Source organism: Lissotriton vulgaris, chromosome 2_1 (genome assembly GCF_964263255.1).
Source record: "Lissotriton vulgaris chromosome 2_1, aLisVul1.2, whole genome shotgun sequence".
In the NCBI taxonomy this organism is placed as follows: Eukaryota; Metazoa; Chordata; class Amphibia; order Caudata; family Salamandridae; genus Lissotriton; species Lissotriton vulgaris.
In genome coordinates, this window is record NC_141687.1 from 821,849,071 (window position 1) to 821,864,683 (window position 15,613).

The 15,613-nt window shown below is 43.4% G+C and overlaps 1 protein-coding gene across 1 annotated transcript in view; it reads right to left on the bottom strand.

The window, feature by feature from the left end:
• Positions 1-15,613, bottom strand: part of CERKL (CERK like autophagy regulator) — a 593,964-nt gene that overhangs the window by 437,441 nt on the left and 140,910 nt on the right. Inside the window, exon 2 of the mRNA XM_086956224.1 lies at positions 742-987. Within this exon, the coding sequence (XP_086812350.1) occupies positions 742-987 (246 nt within the window). The remainder of the gene's footprint in view (positions 1-741; positions 988-15,613) is intronic.

Sequence of the window (15,613 nt, forward strand, 5' to 3'; positions counted from 1 at the left end):
TTCCGTCGCAAGGAAGTCCCGTAAAAGTGACGCAGGAAAATCCCCAAGATTTCACTGAGTCACTTTTACGTGCCCGCTGCATCAAAACATTACGCCTGCTTGAAGCAGGCGTAAGCAGTGATGCAACATATTAGGTATAGGGCACCCCTGAGCAGTGCTGGAGTTGCGTCGCGCTGGCAACACAACTCCAGCACTGCGTCACCCTTACGCCAACAGATGCGTCACGTATCTGTCTATCCTTGCGCCATGCTGCGCCGCATTGTAAATGCGGCGCATCCATGGTGGAGCAAGGGTTTTTTTGAGTCACGCACAATATCTGGCGCATTCCTGCTAATATGCAGGGATGTACCAGTTATTGTAAATCTGCCCCTAAGTTTCTAACTTAGGGTGTGGCTGGGGGATAAACCACCTACTTGTCCTGAGAATTCGGAAACTGCTCCTTTCCAGAATTCAAATATCAATGTTGTCAGTGTTGAGTTTTATTATGGATACATTGCACGGCAAAGTAATAATTGTTAGGGAAGTGAAGGAGCATTTTTATCTTTAGTACAAGGGGCGATAGACTGTCCATCCATAAAACATCAAGACTTATTAGCAAATATAAGACATATACAAAGAATCATTGGAAGGATATCCATCATAGATATGCTTCAGATATAAGTTTTAATGCATCATATATTGATGGGGTATCTCTTCAAATGTGTTCACCGCAGGTAGTGGAATCATTGAATGAATACTCACCATTTAAAATGTCTTTCAACTGTTTGAACCATACATTGCAGTGGTCTTCACTTGTGTTGCCAAGATCTAAGGCTGAATCCTTTAATTTATTGTGTCCTTTTCTTAGGCAGATAAAAAGTGTGATACCCAACAAAGTTCCACCTTTGTGTTTTCCAGCACAACAACGACGCTTCATCTTTACAGCAAACATATCTTTTAAGTCCAAAAATTCTTCTTTCTGTTGGTGATTTAAATTGAGATCCTCACCTGAACCGAGAAAAGAAAATAACATTACAATAATGCTTCTGGAAGCAACAATATTAACTTAATGTAGTGATCTAATTTAAGAGAATGAAATATTTTACTGTGAGGATTTGATCATTTAAAACAAAAGACAAATTTCATGTGAGGTTCAATCATAGTAGAAGAGGACCAATTGTGAAGAGTTGCCAAAGTTTCAAATTTTTTCTTTCGGATTGGACACCTTTTTGGGACATGGCCCATGAAGACCACATCAGGGATAAACAACGTTGTATAAACTTTGTGGAAACAGTCATTTTAAACAGCATTTGTGTTTTTTGCATACGTTCAAGACACCAATTATAAATGAACATACGATTGTAATTGGAGTAGTTTCTTGTTATTAGTGTACCTACTTTTGTAGTTTTATTTTGTGCCTGTACCATGTGGCAAGAGGGAAGAGAATCTTGAGTGGAATCAGGACTAACAAGTAAGCGCCTAAAAAACTTGTTTTTCAAACAGGTCAGCAGTGACTTCAATAATGCGCAAACAATGACCCTCAAGCTCCAGGGCGTGCGCCTGGGATGTCGGGAGGAAGCGACAGAAGAACTGTTGCCAAACTGATAATCAAGAAGGCCAGACATTATTTACCATGTCCGTTACAGAAGGCCAAAGGCTTTATGGGGTGAAATTCGATGTAGGAACATGATTTTGGGTTGGATGTTGTTTTTAACACTCTTAGCAAGCCTACCAACACTTCCAGAATAGGCCAAGACTGATACATAAAGAAGGGTAAAGCAGGTCACTAAAACAGTTCTTTGAAAAGGGCCATCAGCGATAGAGTTTCCAGGTGTTGATCAGAATACAAAACTAACTATGATCCCCTAAAACAAACCCTGTGTTTCTAAACGTTACCCCAAAAGTATGAAAAGCAACAGTGGCCAAAATCATCCACTCTCACTGCATATATATTTATGAGAAATAACAAAAAAAAACCTTTACTAACTTCATGCAAAACTGCATGAACCTAGTGAACACCCTGCTCCCCCAGGTGTACATTTTTCAATCAAGCAAAAACGTTGAAATCAATGTATGCAGCAAAGCATAAGCGGCACATCAACCAAGATACAGTCAATAAACAGTGCTTCCAGCTACTAGGTTGTTGAATTATGTAGATTCTTTACTATGAATTCTTCATCTGTTGTTACGTCAAAGTAACTTGATTTAAATAACCGGCCAAAACATGCTTCATCAATAACAAAATCCAGACTTTTCCACGCAGAGGGTATATGCAAACAATTACTACAGCATTGGCATAGCCAATAGGTCTCGCCTTTGGGTCCTAATAAGTGCTCTGTTGAAAGCTTTTTCAAGGCTAATATGTGCAAAAACTCCACAGATATAAGTGGTACATGGGAAAACAAACAAAAATATCAAATGGTTACAGAAGGGCATAATAAACCGAATACAAGTGAACGCAAATATGGTGAATACAATCAGTAAAAAGGATGTGAGTAAGACAGTGAAAATAGGAATAAGAAGTGATGAGAAAAACAAGAGAAACCAAAGAAGAGGGAAAGAAAGGAGGGAAAAAAGAAGAGAGTGAAAATATCAAAGGTTAAAATGTGATCAATAATCACACAAAAATAGTTAATTCCATATAAATGTCATATCGCGAATGCCATTATACCAAAGTAGCGTCATAACTCAGAGAGTTACCTGGTATGCAATTTCTTTAAATCACAAGTTAAAGGAAAGAGACACACATATATGAATATGGTGTAGATCAACAGACTGTTCTCACAATAGTCAGCATGTGCAACGATAGTCATCATGTGTATGTAATGAAGTTGCCGAACAAATTTCAACGAAGATGAACAATCCACCACCCACACATGTATATACATCCATGTACTGCATATGCTTGAAGTGAAAATTAAAAATGCTTACTGAGGTTTCAGATATATGGTCCTAAAGATTGAAAATAAGAAAAGTATAATGGAGATCAGTTTTACATGAGAAGGAGAACATCCCAATTAGTAGCGTGGATGAGATAAAATGGGCCTCTGGACTGAAGGGGCCTCGAAGGCATAACCAGGCAAATTTGAAAGCAATTTAAATAGAAGGCTGTGCATTGTGCCGGAATAAGGCCTGTGGGCCGATGTATAAACTTGGAGGAAAGCAGAAAAGGGCATGGCAAAAACAAAAAAGTTGGAAAAGGCTTAGATGGTCAAAAAGGACTGTAATGAACACGTAATTAGCTAGTGCCCCGAGGGTCGTGTGCACAAGTGAGCTGATTAGGCTAGGCATCCAGAAATAGATGTCAGTGATTGGGACTAAATAAACCTAACAGGTTCGATCTCCCATGATCATGTGTGCGTGTTAGCTACTGCGGCCTCGGGTTAACAGACGGATATAAAGGTCACGTTCTGAAACAAACGAAGTTTAAAAAAAAAATTACAAGCGAGTGCTATGTGTAACTATAAAAGGATCGTTCAGGGTCTGAAAACGTACTTAATTGTGTGGTATATGCGTCGTGGTCTCTGCGGTCCGGGGAACAAAGTGAGTTCAGGGCTGGGCCACGCTGTAATTAATTAACTTCCACCTGACATGAGACATTTGGTGTCATCCAAGTCGATCCAGCCACAGGGACATGGAAGAGTTACTATATGTCAGGTCAGTAAGATAATGTAATAAAGGAAAATATTGAAGGAAAGACTTTTTGGCATGTACAGAGGAAACCCTCAAATTAATCAAAAGCAGTAAATAACCAGACACACACAGCATTTCCCTTGCAGGAGCGAACAGCAACCCCATCTGTTTTAAAGATAATTAAAAACAGATGGCGCTGCTGCTTGCGCCCGGAAGGGAAATGGAAAACGTGCACGAATTGCAAAACAAACAAATGCAAAACATGCATGCGGTTAACCAAAAGTCCTGAGCGATTGCTAAAGTTCCCCTCCTAAGGAAAGCTTGCGCGCTGCGTAGGTGAGACCAAAAAAAGCGTGTTGACATCATGTTATTCATATTACATCCTTTCACCAAAACTACGTAGCTTGCCATCATAGCAAGATGCTATTGTAACTCCAATGTCATAGGCATTCTGCATGTTGAGAGAATCTAATGTAATTGGTCCTTGTCACCAACCAGTGCAAAATGTGATCTTAAACGTTTGGACAGAAAAATGCCATTTGATGTACTGCTTATTAGCTATGCGTGCAAGGAACCACTCCCCCATGATAAGACCATGCCAAGACAACGTGCTGAAAAGTTGAGCTTGGTAATTATGTGGTACATCAAGTGCACAAGTGAAGGACAAAATGGTGGTGGCAATAAAAATCTGTTTATTATATATTGTTGTGGAAGAAAGTGAAAATAGCTTGAATAAAAAAAAGTCCAAAAAAGACTCAGTATATACCCATCATATTTAATTTTAGCTTCATAATATTTCACTATAGCTACACAACAATTTACTTACGACACAAAAACTGATCATGTCTTGTAAGACTGAAGAAAGAGTGGGTACCATGGGACATCAAAATTGTGAAACTACATTTAAAAAAAGCATCTAACAGCATTCCATATAAACAGAAAGCATAACTTTTAAATGTTAGGGTATAGATTTTCCATCTTGGATCAATAACATGTTTCTCGAAGGCAAACACAAACAGTAACTCACCCCCCATGTCAGCCACCCAAAACGTCCTGTATTTCACTATCTGTGTTCAGTTCCATTTTAAATGACTTTACTATTCGTAAACCAAATAGTTTCAGATCCACGTAACATCTGTAGCTCAGGAGTAGTTTTGACTCTATTTATAGCTTCAAACATGACACTGAGGTCATTTTTCACTATAATGAATAGGAATGGGGTACCTAGCATCATAGTGGCGTACAGCACTATGTGCCCTTAGATTCGTTCGTTTAATGTTCATTTGGGGCTGCCCACATACATTTTCTCATTAGGGCATACTAATACATATACCATGTATCTCATTGGGCAGTTAATATCTTGCTTGGCTTTGTATGTGGTATCAGCATTATACATGTATGACTTTTATATATTCACAATATATCTGTATAAAGAGCACATTTCACATTTAAAGAAGCATGTTAATGCTTGCTGCAACTATGTTCAATGTTATGATATGATGTAGCTTAAAAGTTGTTCTACCGTCTATGCTGGTCAGAGCAAGAGGTTTGTCATTATTATTCAACTTTTTGAGTGTGGCTACTGAAGTGATTCAAGTATGATGTTTGCTACCTTAACTCTGACTTTGTAACAGTGCTCCAGTCATACCGGTGAACAAAGAATATTGTTCTTTGCTACAGCACTGCAAGGCAAGTGTTCCCTTCTTTACATGGATTCAGTTTTATTATACAGGCACCTATTTTAATTGTTTGTGCTGGGCCGCATTTTTATGAAGGAGGGCTCTAATTTGTATCTTTTAATATTTCTGTAATCTAGTCCGCGGCGGTATCCGTCAATCGTAAAGAGGGAGAGGGGCTTTTCTCATCCTGGTTCCCACTGAACTGCTGCTATTTGACAGGTCAGCATTTAAGATGTTCTCCTCATTTAGGCCTATACAATTAGTAGCAGGACATGGACCTGCTGCCACTGCACAACAAGTGTTCCCTTTTTTACTTGGCTGCCATTTTATTACTACTTGGACCTATTTTAAATGTATGTCTTATGCCACATTTTTAGGGAAGGGGGACCTCTACTTTATATCTTTTATTATTTTTCTGCTCTCTGGTCTGCTGCGGTTTTGGCCAATTGTGCAGGGAGAGAGTGGGTCTTTTCTCTTTCTAGTTGTCACTGATACGCTGCCATTTTGATAGGCCAGCGGTTCAGATGTTCTCCCCATTTAGGCCTAGAAAACTAGCAACAGAGCGCTGCTGCACTGCCACTGCACAGCAAGTGTTAGCTTCTTTAATTGGCTGCCATTTTCTTACTACTTGCACCTATTTTAATTGTCTGTGTTGCACTGTCTTTTTAGGGAAGGTGAGACTCCAATTTGGTCTACCATGGCCTCGGCCGATTGTGCAGATGGAGCAGGGCTTTTCTTTTCCTGGTTGCCACTGAACTGCCCAAACACAAGAAGATGATGGATGGAGCACTGAAACTTTTCAGACACTCACCCCCAGTCACAGATCTGGGTTGAATCCATCATTGTTTTTTAGCTCACTTCACCACCCCAGTTCAGACTCAGCCATATGCAAATCGTACTTGACCCTGTTCCTCATTGGAACAGTCCAGCCTGAACTGCCGAGCCAGGTCTTTCCTGGACCGGAAACTAGCATTCTGGGACCGGTTTCGGGGTAACACCCCTCATCAACCAGGCTAGCTTGAATCCAATGGCAAAGTGAGCAAGGGAAATACGTCTGGGCATACCCTGCCAACTCATTTCGAACAAAGCAAACACAAGGAGATGATGGACGGAGTGTTGAAACTTTCAGAAACTCACCCTCAGTCACATATCTGGGTTGAACAACTGCCATTTTGACAGGCCGGCAGTTCAGAAGTTCTCCTCATTTAAGCCTATAAAATTAGTAGTATGAATGGACGTGCTGCCACTGCACAGCAAGTGTTGCTTTCTTTACTTGGCTGCCATTTTATTACTACTTGCAACTATTTAAATTATTTGTGTTGCACTGCATTTTTAGGGAATGTGGGACTAAAATTTGTATCTTTTAATATTTCTGTGCTCTCTGGTTTGCCATGGCTTTGGCCAATTGTGTGGAGAGAGCGGGGCTTCTCTCTTCATTTTCCCACCTTAGAGGGACTAGCGTCCTGTAGAAAGTGCAAGTTCTCTTGCTTTGATAATCCTTTCACACCCGAGGTGAAGGATAATTTTGTTCCCCTTGTTATCCCTTTTATTTTACATAAAAGTCAGCCGTCAGTACACTCCAAACACAATACTCACCTTATGCCTGTTCTTGGCATTTACTGTAACATTAGCTATTAATATACAAACATGCAGTTGAAATTTGGGATCTTCTACTACCTCAGATGTGTGCTTCTTTAGAGAGACTTGCTTAAATACCTTGTCCCTTCCCTGTATCCCTCTTGCACTGTATGATAATTACCAGTTAATTAGATTGGCTAGGGAATTCAGGCCAAGTGTGGGAGTTGGCGTTGCATTTTGGAACTTGGTTAAGTTTCAAATTATTGAATCCTTACTAGAGGAGTGGGCTTAAAGCTCTATTTTCAAATGTGAGTTGTCGGGTGGTCTCGATTGGAAGGGTGCTCTTATCTAGCGAACTCCTGGTTACAAGAAAGATTCTAGCCATCTTCTGGCTGAAAGTAGTGCCCCTTTCACATTGTCCTCCAGCACTTTTGTTTACTGGGTGATTTTAATTTTCATGGGGAAGATGGTATTAACCCAGTGGTTGCCACCTTTTTGAAGACTTAGAGATGCTGGGTGTTCACCAGATGGTTACTGGTCCAACACATGTGGCGGCACACACCTTAGATATGATTTTCACTAAGTCTGCGCTTTTAAAGAGCCTCTACCTCTTACTTGGACAGACCACTATCTGATCAAGTTTCAGATTGAAAGGATTGACGTCATGCATCAGCCGGTCAATGTGGGGCCTAAGGCCTGAAGAGCCTGGAATGCCATCTTGTTAGATGGGTTTTCTAAGAAATTCAGCCTGGGAGACTTGACTTCTAATTCAGGTATTAACGTAGCGCATTCTAGCTATCATAAATCTCTTTATTCAGCCTTCGACAAAATGTCTTCACTCGTTCTATCTACGCACTCCTCCTCCAGGCCACATGCCTCATGGTTTTCTATGGAACTGACTACTCTAAAAGCTGGCTGTAAAAGGCTGGAGAGACGCTGATGCCATACTAAAACCCCAGCTGATAGAGCTGCTTACAAATTGGCATTATGCCAATAACATACCCAGATCAGGAATTCCAGGAGAAGTTATATATCAAATGTCAGGCAGAATTGTATAAACTTCTCAACAAGTTCACCAAACCTCCAGCCTGGATCAAGGATATCCCAGTTTCCCAACAACTATGTGACTCTTTGGCAGACTTTATTGGGGCTAAGATCAAAGCTATTGATAAGAAGTACCCTTTTAGCCAGACTCAGATTAATTCAACCCTTTTAAATATGCCTCCCAAGGTTGCAATCCAGAACCTAGATAGATTCCAAACTTGCACCTTGGACCATATTCGGGAGCTACTGATTGAGTCCAAATCTGATTCACCTGCATACCTTTGCACCCTTAGAGTCGCTGCAACTCTTGGAACTTTGATACTCCCTTCTATTCTTTTGCTATACAACCTCTCGCTTGAATCATGCAAAATCACACTAACTTGGAAGGCTGTGCTGGTTTCCCCTATACTGAATACATTGAATGCCAATCCAAATAGTTTGTCCAACGATCACCCTATATCTCTTCTACCTTTGCTGGCAAAAATGCTGGAAAACTGTGTTAATAAACAGATTATCGAAAAGAGGGTGTAGGTTGTGCACAGCCGGGTTAGAAACAATTGAATTAGGTTGTTGTTAGAAGTTCAACGGTTTTAGGGTGCTCTCAAGGGTGGTGTTTCCGTCAAAAACACGTAAGTCGATATTAGATAGATGTGTACGCACCAAGTGCTAATACATCCCCTAGTGAGGCACACCGTACATGATCATAACGATGATTCAAAAAGTTCAAAGAGAGGTTGTAGTTGTTTTTCACGATTTATTTCGTAGACAAGTTTTTCATTGATGAGATATCATTAGGATGTTACACTCATTGAAGTTGCCATCATACATTTAAACTGCTCCAATGCATTTCGGGCAGGTGGCCCTTTGTCACGGAGTGCTGAAAGGAAGACAGAAAAGGGATCAGAAATCGAAGTGGTATGATGATACTGAAAGCTAAATACAAAGTGCTCGGTAAATGGAGGGTGGAGTGGTGTAAGGGGAGAAGAGTGAAAGGTAAAGGTGTACGTGCAGGGTGTGCATAAAATACAAAATAAGGTGAAGGGCGCTAGGTGTGGGGGTTACAAAAGTCAAGAGTTTGGGCATGAAACTTACTTCGTATCAATGATGGTGGCAGCCGCTACCTCAACGAGTCGGGACAAACGCGTGGCGTGTGACGGTTAGTAAGGGGTGTGTGATAGATTTTTAAAGTGTATAAGGGGTGGTGGAGATGAACGAAGGACTAAAGTCGGAATAGTGAAGGTGGGGTTAATGTGGCGCCATGTTAGAGTGGTAAAGACGGGTAATAAAGGTGAATGTGAAAAAAAAAGAAATTATAAGGTGGGTAGGAAAAGTACAAAGAACAATGCAGGACATATATACAACTATGTACAATAAAGTTACAGGTAACAACTGTATTCAGTGCGGTCATTAAGGCCGTGTGGTTTCAAAGTTTGTAAACGGTAAGTCCATTCCAATTCTCTTCTGAGTAAAGTTTTTCTGTAGTCAACACCTTCTTTGGGAAGGATGGTTTCCAAGACGATGAATTGTAATTGTGCTATGGTGTGTCGGGCTTCAGAGAAGTGGGCTGCAATGTTGGACTTCTCCTGTTTTAAGCGAATGTTAGATTTATGTTCATTCAAACGCGTTTTGATTTTGCGTTCGGTCTTGCCGACGTATAGCTTGCCGCATGGGCATTTCAAAGCATAGATTAAGTTAGCTGAGTCACAGGTGGCATTGACTTTTAGGTGAATCGCGTGTCCCTTCATGGGGTGTCTGATACTGTTGCCCTTAATGATACTGTTGCAGTGGTTGCAATTAAAGCAAGGTTGAGTGCCTTTGTAAGTTTTTGGTTTAGGAGTTGGTTTGGAGAGGATTTCTTTGATGTTTTTATTCCTGGTATATGCGAACAATGGTGGATTAGTAAACATGTCCCTGAAATCGGGTTCCATTTGTAATATAGGCCAATGGCGGAGGATGATTCTTTTGTAGGCCTGGCTTGCTGTTGAGTATTTTGAAACCAATACCATGCGTTGTTCGGTGTTCTTTGATGTTCTGCTGAGGCTTTGTGCTCTCGAAATGGTAGATACACGGGTGTGGGCTTCTTTGATTACTTGTTCAGGATATCCTCTATCCAGGAATCGGTTTTGCATTTCTTTGATGCGTAGGTGGTAAGTTTGTTCATCAGACACAATGCGTTTAATGCGCAACATTTGGGAGAATGGTAAATGTTTTTTGAGGGATCCCTGGTGGAAACTGGTGTAGTGGAGGGTATTATTTCGGTCAGTTTCTTTTCTGTGGAGGTCTGTTATGAAGCCTTGTGGTGTAATGGACACCGATTTCAGGGACATGTTTACTAATCCACCATTGTTCGCATATACCAGGAATAAAAACATCAAAGAAATCCTCTCCAAATCAACTCCTAAACCAAAAACTTACAAAGGCACTCAACCTTGCTTTAATTGCAACCACTGCAACAGTATCATTAAGGGCAACAGTATCAGACACCCCATGAAGGGACACGCGATTCACCTACAAGTCAATGCCACCTGTGACTCAGCTAACATACCCCCACATGCATCATTGTTTCATTTTGCACTTCCTAATTTGCGATTTTTAGGGAATCGCAAATTAGGAAATGCAAAATGGGATGCATGTACGTTTTTGCAAAATATTTGAGAATCGGTAAAAATCGCAATTTTTACCGATTCTCAAATATTATGCGAATTCCAAAGTGCGAATTCGCACTTCCCATTGTTTCCTATGGGCCAAAAGGCCCATAGGGATCAATGGGAAGGCTTTAACAAATTGCGATTTTCATTTTGAAAATCGCAATTTGTTAATGCATTTCATGGGTGCAGGGGGGTGTCCAAAGGACCCCCCCTGCACCCCTGAAATGTATTTTTCGCATCATGTTACACACACACATGTCCTAAGGACATGCATGTCCGTAACATGACTGCTTAAAAAAAGCATTTTTAAGCATTTTTAAACCTTTTTCCAAATTTACCGAGTGGTTCAACCACTCGGTAAATTTAACCCCCTAATTGCGAATTCGCAATTTGAAAAATATTCATGCATTGCTTTTAAGAAATCGCATATTTGCGATTTCTTAAAAGCAAATGCAATTTTAGAAATCGCAAAAATGATGCAAATTCTAAAATTGAATGATGCATTCCAAAATGCTATTTTGGAATCGCAAACGGCCGATTTTAAGGAATCGCACCGTTTGCGAATACAAAATACTTTGATGCATGTGGGGGTTAATCTATGCATTGAAATGCCCATGCGGCAAGCTATACGTCGGCAAGACCGAACGCAAAATCAAAACGCGTTTGAATGAACATAAATCTAACATTCGCTTAAAACAGGAGAAGTCCAACATTGCAGCCCACTTCTCTGAAGCCCGACACACCACAGCACAATTACAATTCATCGTCTTGGAAACCATCCTTCCCAAAGAAGGTGTTGACAACAGAAAAACTTTACTCAGAAGAGAATTGGAATGGACTTACCGTTTACAAACTTTGAAACAACACGGCCTTAATGACCGCACTGAATTCAGTTGTTACCTGTAACTTTATTGTACATAGTTGTATATATGTCCTGCATTGTTCTTTGTACTTTTCCTACCCACCTTATAATTTCTTTTTTTTTCACATTCACCTTTATTACCCGTCTTTACCACTCTAACATGGCGCCACATTAACCCCACCTTCACTATTCCGACTTTAGTCCTTCGTTCATCTCCACCACCCCTTATACACTTTAAAAATCTATCACACACCCCTTACTAACCGTCACACGCCACGCGTTTTTCCCGACTCGTTGAGGTAGCGGCTGCCACCATCATTGATACGAAGTAAGTTTCATGCCCAAACTCTTGACTTTTGTAACCCCCACACCCAGCGCCCTTCACCTTATTTTGTATTTTATGCACACCCTGCACGTACACCTTTACCTTTCACCCTTCTCCCCTTACACCACTCCACCCTCCATCTACCGAGCACTTTGTATTTAGCTTTCAGTATCATCATACCACTTCGATTTCTGATCCCTTTTCTGTCTTCCTTTCAGCACTCCGTGACAAAGGGCCACCTGCCCGAAATGCATTGGAGCAGTTTAAATGTATGATGGCAACTTCAATGAGTGTAACATCCTAATGATATCTCATCAATGAAAAACTTGTCTACGAAATAAATCGTGAAAACCAACTACAACCTCTCTTTGAACTTTTTGAATCATCGTTATGATCATGTACGGTGTGCCTCACTAGGGGATGTATTAGCACTTGGCGCGTACACATCTATCTAATAAACAGATTATGGCATTCTTGGAGGACCATAAGATTCTGGATCCCTCCCAATCAGGATTAAGTGCCGCTCACAGCACAGAGGCAGTGGCAGTTACGTATGCAATATGCTGTATTTTAGATGCTGGTTGCCCTGCCATGCTTGTGTTATTAGACCTTTCAGCGGCTTTCGAAACTGTTTCCCATGCAGTATTGATCAGCAGACTGCAGGCAATCAGTGTCAGGGGCAAGGCTCTTCTGTGGCTCACAGACTTTTTAGAGAGCCACACTCAAACATTGGGTTCATTCAAATCGCGCACTATTTCCATCAACAAGGGGATGCCTCAGGCCTGATCTTCGAGCCCTACTATCTTTAACATCTATGTTGCCCCCCTGGCCCAGATTGTTATATCTTGTGACTCTGATGTAATCTCATATGCTGAGGACACTCCGCTGATCATTTTCCTGAGGCAGAACATCGACAATGCTAAATACCATTTTCAAGGCTGAACAGTGAAAAAAAATGGAATACTTGCTGTTCGAAAAAGCACAGCTCCTATAGACCCCTGATAGACGGCCTGCAGACCTGGAGGCAGCTCCTTCTCCATTTTTTTTTTAACATCATTTTTATTGCATCTCCAATATAATTGTACATACAAGACAATCAAAATTATAATTATTCTGTGTACAAGAAATAACATTGTTCATTGTGTTCTTGTCCGGGCGGTCCGCCCCTTCCTCGGGTACGGTTAGCCCCTGTCCATGAGTATTTCTCGTACCATCTTACATTGTCCGACACAAGTGGTACTTAGGTATTGCTGGGTTGCTTTTTCTGGTTTTCACCCCTCCCCCGCCCCATAATTTCGTTCCCCCAACAGCCCGCCAATTCCAGCTTCCTTCCCTCCCTCCCCCGTGGTCGCGCTGCGCTGATTCATCGTCGTAAGAACGTCTGTTGTGATGCAGGGAGTACATACATTCGCTAAGGTGTGCTCCCCGGCACGATGACAGGGTCTGCTACATCCAGCTCCCCCTCGCCCTCCTGCTCCTCATCATCTATGTCACGGAGCGCCTGCACCATCATTTCCCACGCAGTCGCCCTCTCCAGAGCCTTCTCGTCATTTGTCCTCCAGGCCATCTGGTACCTCAAGGTGCTTTCACACGCCGCCCACCTCAAGCATTCCCCATACCATCTCTTATACGCGGGCCCCACTCTCGATTTCCAATTCCTCGTTATCTCCCGCTTAGCTAGAATGAGCCCCAAGTCTATAAATTTGCTGGTAGTCTTGTTTCTAGGCGTGTGCGGGAACCAATGGAGGATGCCCACCGCTTTCGTGTATTGAATGTCCCTGTCTGTTGCACTGTTGAGGGCTCGCCCCACTTCCTGCCAGTAGTCTCCCAGAGAGGGGCAATCCCATAACATGTGACCTAGGTCCGCCCCAACCGTATTGCATCTGGGGCAAGCAGCGTTTTCCATCCCAAAGTATTGTTGTATTTTCCCCGGTGTGAGGTATGCCCTGTGAATGATGTAGAAGTGGATTAACTGAAACCTGGCATTTCTCGAGCTCTTCCGTGCCCGCCTCAGTAGCTGGCCCCAGGTCGTGTCAGGGATCTCCAATTGGAGGTCCAGTTCCCACTTGGCCTTCAGAGCCGTCAGAGGCTGTAAGGCCTCCCTCTGTATCCTGGAGTACAAGCAGGTGACAGCCTTAAAGGTCCCCGCAGCCATCATCGTGTATTGACATGCCATGGAGGTGCCCGGCTCCTGCAATCCTTCCCCCCAGTGAGCCTGCATAGCGCCCGTGACCGCTGCGTGCAACAAGTAGTCGCCCCTCGGTAGGTCGAACCGCTCCTGCAATTCCTGAAACTGCAGTAGTACCCCATCCTCATACAGATCACCCAACATTTGTATCCCCGCCTCCTCCCAACCCAACAAGCGCGACCAGTCTCCTCCATGTGGGAGGGCCGTAACCATTCCTAACGGGATTTCAGGGGCATACATAAGGCGGACTCCCGCCCGCTTACGGGCCCGGTTCCAGCAGAGCCGGAATGTCTGCTCCTCGACCGTCAAATCTCCTAGCCGGAGTTTCTGGTGTAGCGTGATGTACGCCAGCACATGTCGCGGGGTGCCTTCTACTCTCGCGTCCTCAGGGCCTCTATATACTTTCGCGACCTCCTGAGTAAAAATCTGCAGCTGCGCGGCCAGGTAGTATCCCTCAAAATCAGGTACCGCCAACCCTCCTTCATCCTTGGGGCGCAGCAGAGTGTCGAGCGCTATGCGCCTCCGACCCGTGCCCCATAGGAACGCTATGACCAGAGATCTCAGGCGCTTGAAAATAGAACTCGGGACCCACACCGGGAGCGTCCTAAAATAATACAATAGCCTGGGCAGGGCCACCATCTTGAGCAGGGAGATCCTACCAGCCAGGGATAACGGCAGGGTAGACTAGAAGTCCATGTTCCCCCGCAGGGTAGTAATACAGCGGGTGATGTTACCTTCCAGCAAATCAGCCGGGGTATGATAGACATAGACTCCCAGATAATGCAGACAGCGCGGTTCCCACCGGAGTTCTTGCGCGGTGAGTGGACACGGTTCTCCTGACCTCAGGGGGAATAAGCAGGATTTAGGCCAGTTGACCCTCAGGCCTGATAGCCGGCCGAACCGCCCCAGTAACCGCCGTGCCCCCTCTAGCTCGGGGCCCACGTCAGCCAAAAACATCAGCAGATCATCTGCGTATAAAGAAATGTGATGTGGCCTGCCCCTAAATGATAAACCGGCGTAGTGGCGGCCCAGCCTGGCCTCCACAGCGAAGGGTTCCATCGCCAGGGCAAACAGGAGCGGAGATAGGGAACACCCCTGTCTGGTGCCACGCCTGACCGGGTATTGCCCCGAGATCAGAGCGCCCACTCGGACTCTTGCTACCGCATCAGTATACAGGACCTTGGTCCAGTTTATGTATCCGTCCCCCAGCCCGAAGCGTCGCATCACCTCATACAAGTACCCCCATTCAAGGCTGTCGAAAGCCTTCTCTATGTCAATAGAAAGGACAAATGGAGAGACGGCGCCCGGCCAGTCCGCCCCCATCAGTCTCGTAAGTCTGCGAATATTGTGGGTAGTGTTGCGCGTCGGGATAAAACCGCATTGGTCCTTATGAACAAGGCTAGTCATGTGCCCCAGCAGTCTGTTGGCAAGAATCTTACTCAGGATCTTGTAGTCCGTCGTCAACATGGACAACGGACGGTACGAGGATAAAGCCACTCCTTCCCTGCCCAGTTTTAACAGCGGGATCATGAGGGCTTCACACATGGAACCCGGGAGCCGACCCCTCGATTGCGCTTCATTGTAGACCTCTCGCAGCCGGGGAGCAAGGCACTCCAGATATTTACTATAAAACTCTATCGGGAGCCCGTCGAGTCCCGGGGTCTTATTTCTAGCCAT